The 17569-nt window shown below is 37.8% G+C and overlaps 1 protein-coding gene across 1 annotated transcript; it reads left to right on the forward strand.

Annotated features, from left to right (window-relative positions):
• The first annotated feature begins 9660 nt into the window (after positions 1–9660).
• Positions 9661–14348, forward strand: LOC121250655 (uridylate kinase). The gene is made up of 7 exons (XM_041149839.1): positions 9661–10020; positions 10679–10826; positions 10962–11015; positions 12043–12134; positions 12717–12943; positions 13499–13675; positions 13821–14348. Exons 1-7 carry the CDS (start codon positions 9797–9799, stop codon positions 13928–13930), a joined length of 1032 nt encoding a protein of 343 aa, XP_041005773.1. The 5' UTR covers positions 9661–9796; the 3' UTR covers positions 13931–14348.
• Positions 14349–17569: the final 3221 nt, after the last annotated feature.

Here is a 17569-nt window from a genome sequence, read left to right on the forward strand (position 1 = left end):
CTTATGTTGTTGTATGAGGTGAAAAATGTCTTTAGAAACTGCCACTGCTACTAGTGTGTTAGGAACCTCAGTCAAGTCTCTAAACACTATATTGTCTACGACTTGGTTATCTTTGTGTTGACCGAATACTCGTTCTTCTCTTGCTTGGATATGACGAAATAATGGCAATGGTGGCAATTTTGGCGAAGTGAGGTTAAGGCCCGATTTGTATTCGCAAGTCATCTCAACTCATTTCAACTCATCTCAACTCATCTCACTACTATTCATTATTATTCACCAATTTTAACTCATAAATCTCACTACTATTCATAACTCATCTCACTATTATTCACAACCTATCTCAACTCATCTTCGAATCCAAACGATACCTAAGTGTTTAGGATTGGTTTGGTATATGAGAATGATGAAATTGATGCAAAGTGTAAGAACTCCAATGCATGCAAAGGGCGCAAGGCTAAAGTGGAGGCACTAGGGTTGGCGCCACTTTGGTGTATAAAATTAAGGTTAGGAGTATGGTAGGACTAGGATTGGACGGCTTGGAGTGGGAAATGAAAGATTTCGAAATGGAAAGAATCCTCTTCGGAAAGAAAGGAAGTTTCGGGTATGGCTAATATGGAAAGTCAAAGATGGGCTTGAGGCAAAATATGAAAGAATTATAGAGTAGTCGAGTAAGGTAGTGTATTCGGCTAGGACAAAATGGAATAAGGAAAGATTTATGGAATGACCAAATATGGTAAGTGAATATCGTCTAAGGCAAATTGGATATGGAAAGAATGTTGGTTGCCGAATATGGAATGTATTTCGGCTAGGGCAAATTGGATGGATGAAATAATTTATGGAAAGTATGACAAACTTATGGAAAGTTTGACAATACAATGGCTGCTACGTTGGGGTAGTAAGAATACTTGAGAAATGAGAATATTTGTGAATAGCAGTGAAAAAATAATGAAAAAATAATAATAGAATATTAAATAGTAGTAAAAAGCAGGTAAAAAGTAATCAATAGTAGAAAAAAATATATGAAAAGTAATAATAAAGTAAATAATAATAGAGTGTTTGAGAGTAGTTGAGATACTCTTAGCAGTCAAAACTAGAAAATGGATCAAATGAGACAATGGATGGTTGAACACAATGAACAAATGATGAACACTCACAAACTTAAATGAACAACGGATAGATAATCAATTATGATTCAAGAATTACACATAGATGAAAATAAACCTCATATATTAATAATCTTGAAAGTCACAAAGATAACAATTCAACTTTGATTCACGAATTTCACAAAGTTGGAAGAAAAGATAAATTGAATCACACATATTCAATGAATTGTAAGGTAGTGATCTTCTCTTTGGGATTCGCGAATTTCAGCCAAAAAGCCCAAGTGCAAAGGCACCGAATGATGATCTCCTAAACAAATAATCTCCCTTTAGGGTAATTGCCAAAAGATTCAAAAGTAAATGACTAAGATCCTATTTATAAAGGTTACAAGGTGGAAACTCCCAAAAAATCCCTTAAAAATAATTAAATAAATAAAATAAGAATTAACTTAAAAAACAATAAGATAGTTGGCATGGGCCGAGTTAGCCCGTGGCATGCATGAGCCTATGGGTGGGTTAGGATGGTGCATGGCCTTCAGTCTGGTTCATGGCTGGTGGGCACAACATGGCTTGCTGATGGGCATGGCATGGTGCCATGCAAGGGCCTGCTAGTGGGCATGGCAGTGAGCCATGCGTGCGTGCTACATGGCCTAGGCAGATGGCCTGGGCGTTGGCTCTGCATAGTCCTAGCTGGTGGCCTGGGCGTTGAGGTTGCAAGGCATGGGCCAAGGCATGCATGTAGGCTGGCCATGGTGCTTCCTTGCCTCTCAAGGGCAGTATCGAGACTTGTCCCGAGAGCACTTTTCCAGGGGTTCTAACAATCCCCCTCTCTTTAAGAATATCCTTGTCCTCAAGGATAATTTCTGAAAATCTCACCCTCATATTCTTATAATTCTCCCAAGTGGCCTCTTCTCTCAACACTCCACCCCATTGTATCAGAATTTGCCACACCTTATTCCTCTTCCTTCCCCTTGTGATAACCCTATAATCAAGAGCTTCCTTGGTTGCATAAGCATGCGTCCTTCTTCATCAAACTTTGGTAACTCTTCCACAATTAATCTCGGGTCACCAACTCTCTTCTTAAACACGGTTATATGAAACACAGAGTGTAGCTTGGATGTTAGAGGAAGTTCCAACCTATATGCTACTTCTCCCAACCTCTCAATCACTTTAAAAGGCCCATAACACTTCTTGGATAGCTTCAAATTAAGCTTATTTCTCAATGTCATTTGGCCAAAAGGTTGTAGCTTTAGGTACACATAATCCCCAACTTCAAAGGCAACCACACGCCTTCCTCATCATAATATTTTTTCATTCTTTCTTGAGCTCTTTTTTCACCTTCACAAGGATCTCATCTCTAGTAAGCAACTATTGCTCTACCTCATCATTCTTGGTCGTGCCTCTCTCATAGTTCATCAAGATTGGTGACGGTCTTCCATAAACAACTTCAAAATGAATTCTTTGTATGGAAGCATGGAATGTAGTATTATACCAATATTCGGCCCAATTCAAATAGTCACCCCACCTTCTTTGTTCTTAATGGCAAAAACATCTCAAATATTGCTCAAGTGTTCTATTGACAACTTCGTTTTGCCCATCGGTTTTGGGGTGATAGGATAAACTTGCCTTCAATTTACTCCCTTGGAGCTCAAACAATTCTTTCCAAAAGGTGCTCATAAACACTCTATCTCTATTCGTCACAATGCTCTTCGAGAACCCATAAAACTTCACAACATTATCCACAAATGCTTTAGCCACACTCTTGACCGTGTAAGGATGAGTAAGTGGAATAAAATAGTCATACTTGCTAAAGCGATCTACCACAACAAATATCACCTCATAACCACTACTAATAGGAAGCCCCTCCACAAAGTCTATGCTCAAATCCTCCCAAATCAAATTCGGAATTGGAAGTGGTTGTAGAAGCCGGACGGAGGTTGCGTCTCATACTTGGATTTTTGACAAACATCACACTCAGCAACAAGCTTCTTCACGGTCTTCTTAATACCTTCTCAATAGAAAAAATGTTCCATTCTAATATAAGTTTTCAACCACTCTGAGTGTCCACCCTCTTTGCTATTATGGTAGTGATCAAGAATTTCCTTCCTCAAATTCGGCACATTGGGAACGTAGACATATTCTCTGAAGTAAATAAGGTCATCTCTAACCTTGAAGCCAATAACTCCATCCCCTTGAGCTTCTAAAAGCTCAACAATCTCAGTAGCTCTTGCATCTAGCTTAGTAGCTTCCCAGATCTTATCCCATATCATCCACTCAAGGCCAACAAATTAGAATCATCATCATGCACTTCCCACAATAGAGAGCTCCCCTCACGTCTACTCAAGGCATCCGTTACCTTGTTCTCTTTTCTCGATTGATAAACAATGTCATATTCAAAATCAAGAAGTTTCACAAGAAACTTTTGTTGTTCCAGGGTCAAATTTTTTGTTGTAGAAGGTGCCTCAAAGCTTGTTGGTCGGTCACAATAGCAAACTTGCGACCCAATAAATAAGACCGCCAAACTTTAACCGCGTGTACAACCGCCAACATTTTTAGCATAGGTGCTCCATGCTTTCTTCATTGGCCGGAGTGCCTTGGAAATAAAGGCCAAGGGTCTTTTTTCTTGTACCAAAACAGCACATATCCCATCCCCACTTGCATCCGTGTACACCTCAAACGCCTTCTCAAAATTAGGCAAAGCAAGTATGGCAGTAACGGTCATTGCCCTCTTTAAATTCTCAAAGGCTTCTCTAGCCTCTTGTATCCACACAAAATTATCTTTCTTGAGCAAGGAAGTGACTTAGCAATAAGCCCATAGTTCTTAACAAATCTTCTATAATAATCGGTCAAGCCCGAAAAATATCTTAAGGCTGAAACATCCTTGGGCAATGGTCAATCCACCATAGCCTCTATCTTTCTTTGATCAACCTTTATTCCTTCATCCGAAATAAAGTGTCCAAGATACTCAAGTTCTTTTTCCATAAAGGCACATTTAGAAGCCTTTATGAAAAGGTGATGCTCTTCTAAGATCTTCATCACAATCTTCAAATGTTGCTTGTGTTTTTCAATGGACTTGGAGTAAACCAATATGTCATCAAAAATTCTAACACAAACCTTTGGTTTGAAGATTGTATTCATGGCGGCTTGAAATGTAGATGGAGCATTGCACAATCCAAACCGCATAACAAGATACTCAAAGTGCCCGGAATGTGTTCTAAAGGTCGTCTTGTGTATATCATCTTCACTCGTGCGGATTTGGTGGTAACCAGCTCTCAAATCAAGCTTTGAAAATACCCTTGCCCCATGTAGTTCATCTAACATCTCATCTACAGTAGGAATAGGAAATCTATCTTTAATTGTAGCTTCATTCAATGCTCGATAATCCATGCAAAACCGCCAAGTGCCATCCTTCTTTCTCACCAACAACACCGGTGAGGAGAAATGACTAGTACTAGGCCTTATCAATCCGCATCTCAACATCTCCTCTACTTGCTTTTTGATCTCTTCCTTTTGAAAATGAGCATGCCGGTATGGAGGAACATTCACCGATTTTCTCTCATCAACTAAGGTAATGTGATAGTCGAAGGGCCTAGTAGGTGGTAAAGTAATGGGCACCTCTAGGACCCCCCGATGGTCCTTCAAGACCTTTTGAATCTCAATGGGCAACAAGGATAAGTCATCCTTCTTGCCCCTATCTTCAATCTTTTCCACTTCAAAAATTGCCTCTTGTTTGGCTAAAATAATGGCGAAGCAATAAGCTCCACCCTTGCATAATCTTTCAAACATAATTGCCTCACAAGCCTTAACTTCCTTTGATGTCAAAGCTGTCCAAATTCTCTTCTTAGACCCAAGCCTAAACTCAATTCCCAATACCCTGAAACCAAGCATTGCCTAACACAACATCAAGTCCCACAAGAGATAAGACATGCAAATCAGCAACTATTCTTACCCCTTGAATGTTCATCTTGATCTCTTTTACAAGCCCTTCGCATCTAAGCTTGTCCCCATTGGCAACCTTAACTTCAAATGGCTCAATTACACTCGGTTTCAATCCAACCTTAGTAACAATGTTGGAATTGATAAAGTTATGAGTTGAGCCGCTATCAACCAATAAAGTAACTTCAAATTTTCCAATCCACACCATAACCCTCATAAAAGTGAGCTTTTGTACTCCCGACATGGCATTAAGTGACAACTTGGCATCTTCATCCTCCTCACTAGCTTCAGCTTCTTCATGTTCAGACTCATGGCTTAAGGATTCATCATGATCATCCTCCTCTATCAAAACAAAGGCCTTACCCGACTTGCATGTGTGCTCTTTACTCCATTTGTCCCCACATTTGAAGCACAAACCTTTCTTGATTCTTTCTTGAACCTTTTCTCTAGAAAGTTTCTTAACCTCATAAGGCTTAGGTTTAGAAACCTCCACATCAACTTTACTCTTCCAATGAGCTTTGGTTTGCAAAGGTTTTGAAACTTTACTCTCCACATCTTTGGAATATCTTCTTTCCATGTTGTTGCTTTCTTCAAGAATTTTGGCCATCCTCATGACCTCTTAGATTTGTGATGGTTACTTCAACTTGATCTCCTTGGCTAACCAAGGCTTTAAACCATCTATGAAAGTACCCACAAGTACTTCTTCGGACCATCCTCTCACTAATGTTTGGAGTTGTCGAAACGCCTCAATGTAATGGTGAACTTTGCCTTCTTGCTTCAACTTAGCAAGTTGCCCATGATGATTAATGGTGGGTGACGGGCCAAATTGTAACAAGAACTCTTTCTCAAATACGGTCCATCCCAAACGCTTCTCATCTTTCTCATATTGATCTTTAATCCACGTCCACCACTTGCTAGCCTTTCCCTCCAAATAGAAGCATGCCGTAACTACCATTTCTTGTCTAGACACCTCATACATATGAAAGTAATGATCCACCTTGTATAGCTATTCATATATATCTCCCACATTAAACTTGGGAAAGTCCACCTTTGGCCTCTTAGGTCCACGGCCATAAGCCTGGTTTCCCCTTCTATCATCATGGTGGTCATCATCATATCTTCTCCCATGATAGGCTCAATCCCTTTCATAGTGATTGTGTCTTCTCTCAAATCGGTTGTTATGGCCTAAAGGCCTCTACTCCTCATAATCATACTTGCCCTCTTGATCTTGGAAATTTGTATCGCACATCTTGATGTCTCTCTCTTATACTCGGACTTCTATGGTGACTACCATCTTGGATCTGTCTTTCCACCTCAACATGATCATTCTCAATACGTTCGCCTCTTCTCATTTCAACTCTTGGTGGCTCTTGCATAGACTCGAATACACTTGTCTCTACACTATCAACAAAAGCCTCATGCCTTTGTCCATTAGTTCTCGATGTGGTCCGTGGTCTTCAACAAGTCTCCTTTCAATTCTTTCTATGCTCTCATGTGTTTCCCTCCTCATGGTATCCATGGCTCGCCATTCACTTCACTATCTTGGGTAGTGGCATTCAAAGCCATTCTTAGTTCGGCCAATGTAGTGTTAATCTCACTAAGAATGTCCATGACTTTGGTATTATGCCCCTCGAGCACCTCAATGCGTTCCCGGTTGGAACTCTTGTTCGCCTCGGCTTCTAGATTGCTCTCGGACATGATGCTTGCAAACTAACAACTTGAACAACTTGCAAACTGACTTGCAAACTAAAATTTTCTATTTGGTGAAGTTTGGACATGAACTTGGACTCTTTTGGACGGTAAAATGGGCCTCAAAAGTCTAACTTTGAGTTGTCTACCTTCGTGGGTGGGCAACCCCTCTTGAACAAGCTCAAAGGTCCAACCACGGGTCCTCCACCTTCAAGGGTGGTCGACCCCTTCAAGTAACACTACTCTGACCTCCTCCTCAAGTCCCAAACTTCAATTTCAAGTTCACAATTCAAAATAAACAATGGGATCCAACGATAGATTCCTCCCAATCCAATCACAAAGATTCAAGTTATCATGTTGTTTACCTCTTGGAGAAGTAAGAACTTTTCAAGAACATCAAGCAAGAATACTCTCAATGAAAACACCAATCAATGTTAGGGACCTCGGTCAAGTCCCTAAACATTTTCCTCTTTTACTTGGATATGGCGAAATAATGGCAATGGTCGCAAGTTTGGTGAATTGAGGTGAAGTGTTTAAGGTTGGTTTAGTGTATGTGAATGATGGAATGGATGCAAATTGTAATAACTCCAATGCATGCAAAGGGTGCACGGCTAAAGTGGAGGCATTAGGGTTGGCACCACTTTGGTGTATGGAATTAGGGTTTGGAGTATGGTAGGGCTAGGGTTGGACGGCTTGGAATGGGAAAGGAAGGATTCCGAAATGGAAAGAATCCTCTTAGGAAAGAAAGGAAGTTTCGGGTATGGCTAATATAAAAAGTCAAAGATGGACTTGAAGCAAAATAGGAAAGAACTATGGAGTAGCCGAGTAAGGTAGTGTATTCAGCTAGGGCAAAATGGAATAAGGAAAGATTTATGGAATGGTCAAATCTGGTAAGTGAATATCGGCTAAGGCATATTAGATATGGAAAGAATGTTGGTTACCGAATATGGAGTGTATTTTGGCTAGGGCAAATTGGATGGATGAAGTAATTTATGGAAAGTACGAAAAACTTATGGAAAGTTTGACAAACACAATGGTGGTCGACTATATGGTATGGAATGGATCAAATGAGACAATGGATGGTTGAACACAACGAACAAATGATGAACACTCACAAACTTGAATGAACAACAGATAGATAATCAACTATGATTCAGGAATTGCACATAGATGAAAATAAACCTCATATATTGATAATCTTGAAAGTCACAAAGATAACAATCCAACTTTGATTCACGAATTTTACAAAGTTGGAAGAAAAGATAAATTGAATCACACATATTCAATGAATTGTAAGGTAGTGATCATCTCTTTGGGATTCACGGATTTCACTCAAAAAGCCTAAGTGTAAAGGCACCGAATGATGATCTCCTAAACAAATAATCTCCCTCAGGGTAAATGCCAAAAGATTCTAAAGTAAATGACTAAGATCCTATTTATAAAAGTTACAAGGTGGAAACTCCCAAAAGTTCTATTGAAAATAATTAAATAAATAAAATAAGAATTAACTTAAAAAGCAATAGGATAGTTAGCATGGGCCAAGTTGGCCCATGGCATGCATGAGCCCATGGGTGGGCTAGGATGGTGCATGGTCTTTGGTCTGGTCCATGGTTGGTGGGCACGTCATGACTTGCTGATGGGCATGGCATGGTGTCATGCATGGCTTGCCGATGGTATTGGCAGTGAGCCATGCGTGCATGCTGCATGGCCCAGACAGGTGGCCTAGGTGTTGGCTCTGCATGGCCCAGGCTGGTGGCCTGGACGTTAATGCTACAAAGCATGGGCTAGAGCCATGCGCTGGATGACATGCCTGGTGGGCATACCACTGGCCTTGCCTGCAAGGCATAGGCTGGAGCCGTGAGCATGGGCGTGCATGCCAGGCCGTGCACTGGGTTGCGTGCGGCCACTAACCTCTCTGCCCTGCATGTTGGGCGCCCCGTGCTTGTCAATGTGTGGGCCAAGGCATGCATGCATGTTGGGCGCTCCGTGTGTGTCACGGCATGAGCCAAGGCATGCGTGTAGGCTGGCCATGGTGCGGGTCGTTGCCTCTCAAGGGTAGTGTTGAAGCTTGTCCCAATGGCACTTTTCTAGGGGTTCTGACATAGTGGTAGCTGTGGCTGTGGCACCAACTTCTGCTAGTGCTTGAACAAATAGATGCTCACAAAATGAGATGCTTCAATTTCAGAGTACTCTATCAACCGAACTTATGACCCCCTTTTACCAAAACAACAACAGATTCATATCTTTCCTGCCTTCATCCACCAAATTCTTCAGTTCTGTCGCCTGATTTGCCAAATACATGTCGCTTGATAGGCATAACTTCTAGCCTCCAGAATGGAGGCCTGGAGTTTGAAATCTCCTTCTCTTAACTCAAAATATATATATATATATATATATATATATATATATATATATATATAAAAATATATATATATAATATATATTAGTTTTAGTTTCTATTTTTAAGTTTTTTTAGATTTTAGATTTTCTGGTTTATTCTATTTTAAGTCTTTTTTTTTCCTTTATTTTCGAACAAATATTGTAATAAATACAAGAATAACAAGAAATAAAGATTTGTTATTAAAAATTTTATTCTTTATTTTCGAACAAATATTACATAATAGGATCCCATTATGTATTTAATAAAACATTTAAATTTGTAGGTGATTGACGAAATCACAACCGTTAAATCTAGGAAATAAAGATAAATATTTAAATCAATTAAATATACCAAGTAGAATGCTTATATTTTGTAATTTGTAGGCGATCTAAACCACAGAGAATGCAAAAGGAAGATATAACGACGTCGCCTCCCCTGGAAAAAGACCAAGGATTATATTTGTTCGAGGTATTTTACTGAATAATGTCATTTTCCAGAGAAAAAGACTTATCTTTAAAAACAAAACCCAAAAATTAAAAATTAAAAACAAAACAATTATCTTTGCGTGAAATAAAAGGGGGAAAACCAGATTGCTCAGCATGAACTGAAGCAGGGCTTGCGGCAGAGCTACAAGGCTAAAACCATCTTCTTCTTCTTCTTTTTTCCTCTTAATAAACGGCTTTAGTTTCTGATGGCAATCTCCACCTCCTTCGTTCCCCTTCTTTCTTCCGTTAGCATTTGTTCCTCTTCCTCATCTTCGTCTTCGTCATCATGGTCGTCTTCTTTCTCATCTCTGACCCCTTTCAAGCTCCATTACCCTGCTTGGATGTTGAGTAATAGGAGCTCAAATGGGCGGTTAGTTATTCAGTGTTCTTCTTCTGAAATATCTCCCACACCAGACGCCATGAATATGAGGTATGAATGGTGACTGATTCTCTATGTTTCGTTGTTTAATGGGTATTAAGGATTTCGTACAGTTGTCCTTAAATTGGAAACAAGTGAGTTTTGGGTGTGCCATGATGAGACATGGTTTTTTCTTTTTTCTTTTTTTTTTTTCATGTTGTTTTTGGTTTGTTCCATGTTTAGGATGTTTCATGTTTGTGTATTGTGTTTCATAATATTTTCAAGTCATCTTTCACTTTGTATTCTCGACCAACGTCGGGTAAAACACTATGTTTAGGATGATTTTTTTTTTTTCTAAACGTAAAAACTTTATGTTAATCTTGTTTATTAAAATGCATTTCTTATGGAAAATCTCATCTAGCTTTGGATGGAGGGAGGATTTCTTTCCATGGATTACATGGACATTAAATCTGATCGAATGTCCAATCGTCAATGGACAATTGAAGGTTGACTTCTATTAGAGGAATCACTTCCTTTCTTGGACAAAAGGCATTGATTTTATGTTTGTATTTGTGCAAGGTTGATGAACCTAAGAGTAGATTCATTTTTCCTGGTATTTTTGTAATGTGAAAATACTTTGGTGTTCTTCTTCCTCCTCCTGTAGTTTAGTTTGGCATTTAGCATTTATAAGTGCCATCTTGTATTCTGTGTTTACTTGATTGTTTTACAGGCAGCCTCAGGTGTCATCTATGGCTTCCTTTGGAGTGACAATGAATGATTTTGGCAGTTCCAAACCATCATATAAATGGCGAAGAGTATTGCTCAAAGTGAGTGGAGAAGCACTTGCAGGAGATGGCATGCAAAATATAGATCCGAAGGTTGGAATCTAAAGAGTAAATTATTTATTCAATCCAAAAGAAAAGAAAAAGTATATTACTTTTAGTATGTTGTTTTATCTTCTCTTACTGATTTGTAAAGTATTATCACTTTTTTTGTTTTTTTTCATTATGTAGATTACAATGTCCATTGCAAGGGAAGTTGCAGCTGTGACTCGCCTTGGCATTGAGGTAAACACTAAACACGAGCCTTCGGAAATGTGTTTTACATAATTTTCGAGTTCAAGTGCCTGAAGAGCATATCTATTGAAGCAAATACGATTACCTGTATAACATATTCCTTCCATTCTTCCTCTATGTTGTTTACATTTATTTTCTTACAAGTCGAGTCTTGCGGTTTCATTATCTCGCAATTATATATATTTTTTGTATTTGCTTGTAGTTGTAGTCATGAATAAAGTCTAGAGGGATAAGATTTTCTACTTGCTGCAAAATAAAAATAAAAAATGTGAGATTTGGAGATTTGGTATAGCTTGGAAAGAACTGGAAAAGGAATTTGTGTGATACTCCAATTTGGTGATAAAAGTACTTTTAGTGTCAATTTTTACATTTATTGCTTATTAGGTGGAACTAGCTTTATAATGATTCTAAGAACTCCAATTGTAACATTGACTAGTCTTTTAAGGCTTTATTGAGTCAAATGAGATCGAAGCCAAGTTAGTAACACGTGGCACTGGACACTCAGTGCATCATAGGCCACAACAAGGACGTCAGTGATATGAGTGAGGGTGATTGTGAAAGCCCACTAAGTTCCCCATCAGATGGGAGAAGCATGATGAAGGTAAATGAGGATGAGAAAAGGGCATTGAGTGTCAAGTCCCATATTGATTACTTGCTATGTGGTACTGGGTTTTATAGTAATTTCTAAGAGATCCAATTTTAACGTTAATTAGTCCTTTTGTAGAGTACGATCCCAGATGTAGCTGTGGCTTTCCTTGGGTTGTTACAATTTGAGTGGATGAAACACTTAAAACTGCTTGAAGTAAAGATCATTGTTTTCATTGGGTTTCTGGAATAATCTAAGAATTTCCTGACTGACTTGGGAATAGTTTAAATGTTTGTAGTTCATACTGTTTTTGAATTGCTGAGAACACCCATTATATATATTCACAGGATAAAGCATGTGAAACCAATAAGTTCAAAACTCTAAAAATTGTTTCACTGCATTATGTCTTAGTCTTCTTAGGCAATGTTTTAGGTTGCGATTGTTGTTGGAGGGGGGAACATCTTCCGTGGGTCATCCTGGGCAGGAAGTAGTGGCCTGGACCGTTCGTCTGCTGATTACATTGGGTAATTTCTTTACTAAATTAATTTATTGCTCATGTTAATCCTCTTAACTGTAACGGAAGTTGTATTTTCATGGTCGATTTGTTTTTATAACTTCATTATTACTATGGGTACCTTATTAGGAGATTCTATTTTCTTGTGGTGCTAAAGGATTCTGGAACATAGGAAAAAGTTAATATATGTGGAATACCGTTGCTTGAAGTTCTGAAGCAGTGCTGTTTCATCTATATATCAGATACAATTATCTTATTTCTTCCCTGTTTATCAGGGTAGTGTAGTATGTATTTATTACCTATTACATGAGTGAGGTAGAGAGAAAGAGAGGGAGAGAGACATATATATATATATATATAGAGAGAGAGAGAGAGAGAGAGAGTTTTATTATTGACCATCAAAAAGAAACTTACTATGTACCTAAGTGATACCTTCCTAGAAATCGGGGTATCTTGCCACTAGACACGCAAATAGTTTATTTTTTTTTAAGAAAGAAAACTTTATTAATATGAATGACATAGGCGAGGCCCATGTACACCAGGAGTATATTATCTTTTTCATGCATTCTTGCATTGTCTATTATTTTTATAGGATGTTAGCAACTGTTATGAATGCAATATTTCTTCAAGCGACAATGGAGAGTATTGGCATCCCTACTCGGGTGCAGACTGCTTTTCGTATGTCTGAAGTTGCAGAGCCATATATACGTCGAAGGGCTGTGAGGCATTTGGAAAAAGGAAGGGTTGTGATTTTTGCAGCTGGAACTGGAAATCCATTCTTCACTACAGACACTGCTGCGGCCCTGCGTTGTGCGGAAAGTAAGTAATATTTTTTAGTATCAAAATGAAAGTCTAGCACCACATTGGTAAACGTTATTTGGATTTGGAGTTACTGAAGCTTTAGTCCGTTTGGCAACACAACTGTTCTCAAGTATTCTTAGATATTTCCTTCCTAAACATCACTCAAACACAAAACACTTTTCAATTTCAAATCTTCAACTTTTTCATCTAATCATTAACTAATCATCACAACTTTCTCAAACTCCCAAACAAAACAATACTATATTTCAAATTTCAAAACAAAAATAATATTAAAAAATAATATTCAAACAATTCTTTAACTTTATAATATTTTTATTCAACTTTTTCTCTCTCTTTTCTAAAAAAATAAGACATATTAACTCAAACTATTTCACTACTGTTCACAGACATACTGAGATATTCAAAGTATTCAAACTGGCCTTTAATTATTAATACCGTATGCATTTTGACCCATGTGATAATATTTCATTCCTAGAAAATGGATGAAGTTTTCAAGAAAAAAAGTAATCCCTCTGTTTGGAGTTAATTGTTCTCATTCAATTGTGGATCCAGTTAGTGCAGAGGTTGTGCTGAAAGCTACAAATGTTGATGGGGTCTATGATGATGACCCAAGGCGTAACCCAAATGCTCGTCTTCTTGATACTCTAGCTTACAATGAGGTGACTTCCAAACACCTCTCAGTGATGGACATGACAGCCATTACCTTGTGCGAGGAAAATAACATTCCAGGTATGTTTAGATAATCACTTTTCCACATGAATAAAAACAAATCGTTCCTAAAAAATTGCCAAGTGAACTGAATTGCATTTATAAGTTCCTTTGTCTCAACTAAACAGAAGTGCCCCCTCTTAAGATGAGTTTCTTCCCATTGCAGTTGTTGTCTTCAATCTAAGCAAAACGGGTAACATCTCAAGAGCCATAAAGGGAGAGAAGGTTGGCACATTGATTGGAGGGACATGGAACTCAATGGTGGCAAGGACATGATGTCTCAATCTTCTTAGTTCTTAAGTTTTAAGTCAGGTTGTGGAGTTGAGAATAATTTATCACTTAACCTAAGTTTTAAATTGCCCCTCCAAAAGCTAATTGGGAGTTTTAAGTTACCCCTCCAAAAGCTAATTGGGATGAAGGCTGAAGATGAAGTATGAACTGCAATTTTTTTTAGCATATACTTGAGCCGATAGATACTTATATAAATATATATATATATATATATATATATATATATATAATGTTGGACTTCTCTTGAAGTGTCCTTTGAATTTTGAACATCTCAAGATTTTGTAGCGATTATACACTTTGATTTGTTCATCTCAAAGTTAATGGCTTGCTCCTTGCAGTCAACAGCGGCGTACATGTAGACACGCATCTTGCTTGTTATTTGCCATCTCAATATTTCCTTTTGGAGATCTTATACGTATATATGTGTGTTTTGTGTGGTGCGCGCCCTCACGCACAAACACATCCATGGATCTAATAAGGTCACGTTTGAATACAAAAACAGTTTCATCTCATTTTATCATTACGATTTTTTCAAATTTTCATATAAAATATAATAAATATTAATTTTTTAAAATCTCAAAAAAATAATAATGTTAAAAAATAATATTCTAATAATATTATTTAACTTTCATCTAAAATTATTTCATCTTATTTTATCTCACTATCCAAATTGGGTCTAAATATCATGTTAACCTACTTTTCATATGTTCTCCATTATTTGGGAGATTATACCATGTTTGAGTATTTAAGCTTCGTTTGGATCCATAACTCATCTCAACTTATCATTACAATTTTTTCAAATTCCAACACAAAATATAAGAAACAATTCAACTTGTTCAAATTTCAAAATAATAATAATAATAATAAATAATATTATAATAATATTTTATCAATTCAACTCAATTCACTTTAACATCTAAAACGCACTCTTAAAGTTACTTATCAAAATAAATATATATATATATATATGACATTTTAAAGTTAAAAAAACAGCTTCGGTGGTCAAATTCAAAATCTTTCCTTGGCATTCATTCAAAACTTTGTTATATAAAATGAATTGGAGAGTCAGCGTGATGGTGGAAATCTATAATCAAATTCGATTTTGAACAGTAGTCATAAACGACAATCCTCAATTAAGTTTGACGGCATTTTTGTTGCCTGATTCTCCAAGGACCTGACTGACCAATGAAGGAACCCAATGAGAGAAACACCAACGATTATTCTCTTTTTTTCTTTTTCGAAAAAACAAAAAAAGAGGAGCAAAGATGTATAAAAAATAAAAAGGTGAAAAGTTTGATGCTCCCTCCAAAAACCGGTTTAACCAATCGAACCCATCAGTTTGGTCCCATTTTCAAGAATCGAAATTCATTCGGCACAGGCTTTCATATTTTAAAAACAACAGTTTTGACGGAATCGGATTGGTATATATATATATATATATATATATATATATATATATTAAAATATTAATAGTGGGTTCCATAAAATTATATTTTGATCAAAATTTAATTAGATTGTATAAAAATTTATTGTAGTGAATTCAACAAAATTACAATACTTTTAACTTTGATCATTTTCACTGGCCAAATCTGTTGAGCCCAAGTTGTTGGTCAAATATTGTTTTGGGCATAAAAAAATCCCTCTTCCCGTGCTATTCATTTCAAGCGAACTCACAACTCCAGAAAATTCATCTTCCTCTCAAAAGCACGAAGCGCTCAAATTCCAAACTCAACTATAGAAGGCGGCGAATCTCCATCAGTCATCATTTCAATGACGTGGCATGATCTTGCTGGAGTGCTTCAAGTCAAGTTCTGCAATATTATGATTAGTTGATGTTAATTTCTTCTTTTAAAATCTAATAACAATATTAGAAAATTAATGTGTATTTTTTTAATAACGAATAAATATTCAAATTATAATTAGAATTAAAATAAATGAAAATTTCAAAATCAATATTTTAATAGAATAGTGATAAATTTGGAAAGTTTGTTATTTGGTGTTGTTTAAAAGTGACTAGCTAAATTTATAAAAGTGAATTCTCTAGTAAAATTTGTGACGCCCCGACTCCCACGTACAAAAGAACGGGAATCGTGACATCGGGATGATGACAATACGGTCACGCATCCCAACGAAATGTGCTCAAGTGTGTGTGAAACATGCAAATGTGCACAATAAAAATTCGCAGCGGATATTATAATAGTCAACTAAGTACCAGAATTTTAAATACAAATATTCAACACAATTTATCTTTAAAGAGTTATACAGTCATCCCAAATATATTACAAAGGCAATATATAAATTGATAAAAACATAACTCGCTAAACATGAGCAATCTCAGATCACTCCACCAACGGAGCCAAGTTAGGGCTCGTTATCATCATCTGCATCAAAATCTGCGATACCATAAAATGGTACCACAGGTAAGTATAAACCAAACAACTCTCGGGATAAAAATACATTAATGCAACCAACAATATGACAAAATACATTTAGTCATAAAATACCATTTTTTCCAGAAAAATTATTATTTCCAACACACGCCAAAAATCCCATTTTGGCCCAAAAATATAGTTTGTCATTTTTTCAGAAAATGATTCACACAAAACAACCCATTTATCGGACACTGTAGGCGGGAATCGTAGGCGGGACTCCACCACCGTCCCTGCTTACCACCATCCCTACCGCGTGCACCGAAGGCGGGAGTCACAGGCGGGACACAACCACCATCCCTGTTTACCACCATCCCTATCGCGTGCACCATAGGCGGGAATCGCAAGCGGGACTCTACCACCATCCCTGTTTACCACCATCCCTACAGTTCCTTTCCACACAATGAATACTTAACCGAGCACTGTAGGCGGGAATCACAGGCGAGACTCTACCACCGTCCCTGCTTACCACCATCCCTACCGCGTGCACCGTAGGCGGGAATCGCAGGCAGGACACAACTACCATCCCTGCTTACCACCATCCCTATCGCGTGCACCGTAGGCGGGAATCGCAGGCGGGACTCTACCACCATCCCTGCTTACCACCATCCCTACAGTCTCTTTTCCTTTTACTCACATGAGAATCCAATTTTCAATAAACACATGAACATGTATGCAATCATGCGAAAACCCAGTTTTCTTTACAAATATGATCATGCGTGTAATATGCGATGTACATGAACAAGCCATAACCAACAACCAACAACCACAATTGACAATGCAAACAAACACACAACAACTCCGTTCATAATCCATCCGACCCCCGAATCTTCTCGGACTCAGTCCGGCAAAACAAACCAATTCACAGATAATATGCGTTAGTGCAAAAATATATTTAAATCACTTAAATTTTTTAAGGAAAATACTTACAGCGCTATAATATGATTTCTGGAGGATCACGGAGTTGCAAAAGGTAGCGACTCAGCAATAACACAGTGTAAAATACACTGTGGCCGTGGGTCTCAAATACCCACTTTTCAACGGGGACAAACCAAGACCCAAAATTGATAGGGTAGGGCCTAGAGAGGTCGGTGAAGCCAATGGTGGTGGTGGTTTGCCGTGGGTGGCGGCGCAAGGGGTGGTTTTAGGCCAAAGATGCACAAATCAGAAATGGGCTTGGTGGGGCCTCACCGGT

The sequence above is a fragment of the Juglans microcarpa x Juglans regia genome, chromosome 2D (assembly GCF_004785595.1).
Source record: "Juglans microcarpa x Juglans regia isolate MS1-56 chromosome 2D, Jm3101_v1.0, whole genome shotgun sequence".
In the NCBI taxonomy this organism is placed as follows: domain Eukaryota; kingdom Viridiplantae; phylum Streptophyta; class Magnoliopsida; order Fagales; family Juglandaceae; genus Juglans; species Juglans microcarpa x Juglans regia.

Bases quoted from the DNA above. Each gene is read 5' to 3' on its own strand.
- LOC121250655 (XM_041149839.1), top strand. From the start codon at position 9,797: ATGGCAATCTCCACCTCCTTCGTTCCCCTTCTTTCTTCCGTTAGCATT. The intron at 10,827-10,961 runs GTTGGAATCTAA...TTCATTATGTAG, and splicing joins TGCAAAATATAGATCCGAAG to ATTACAATGTCCATTGCAAG. The intron at 11,016-12,042 runs GTAAACACTAAA...GCAATGTTTTAG, and splicing joins TGACTCGCCTTGGCATTGAG to GTTGCGATTGTTGTTGGAGG.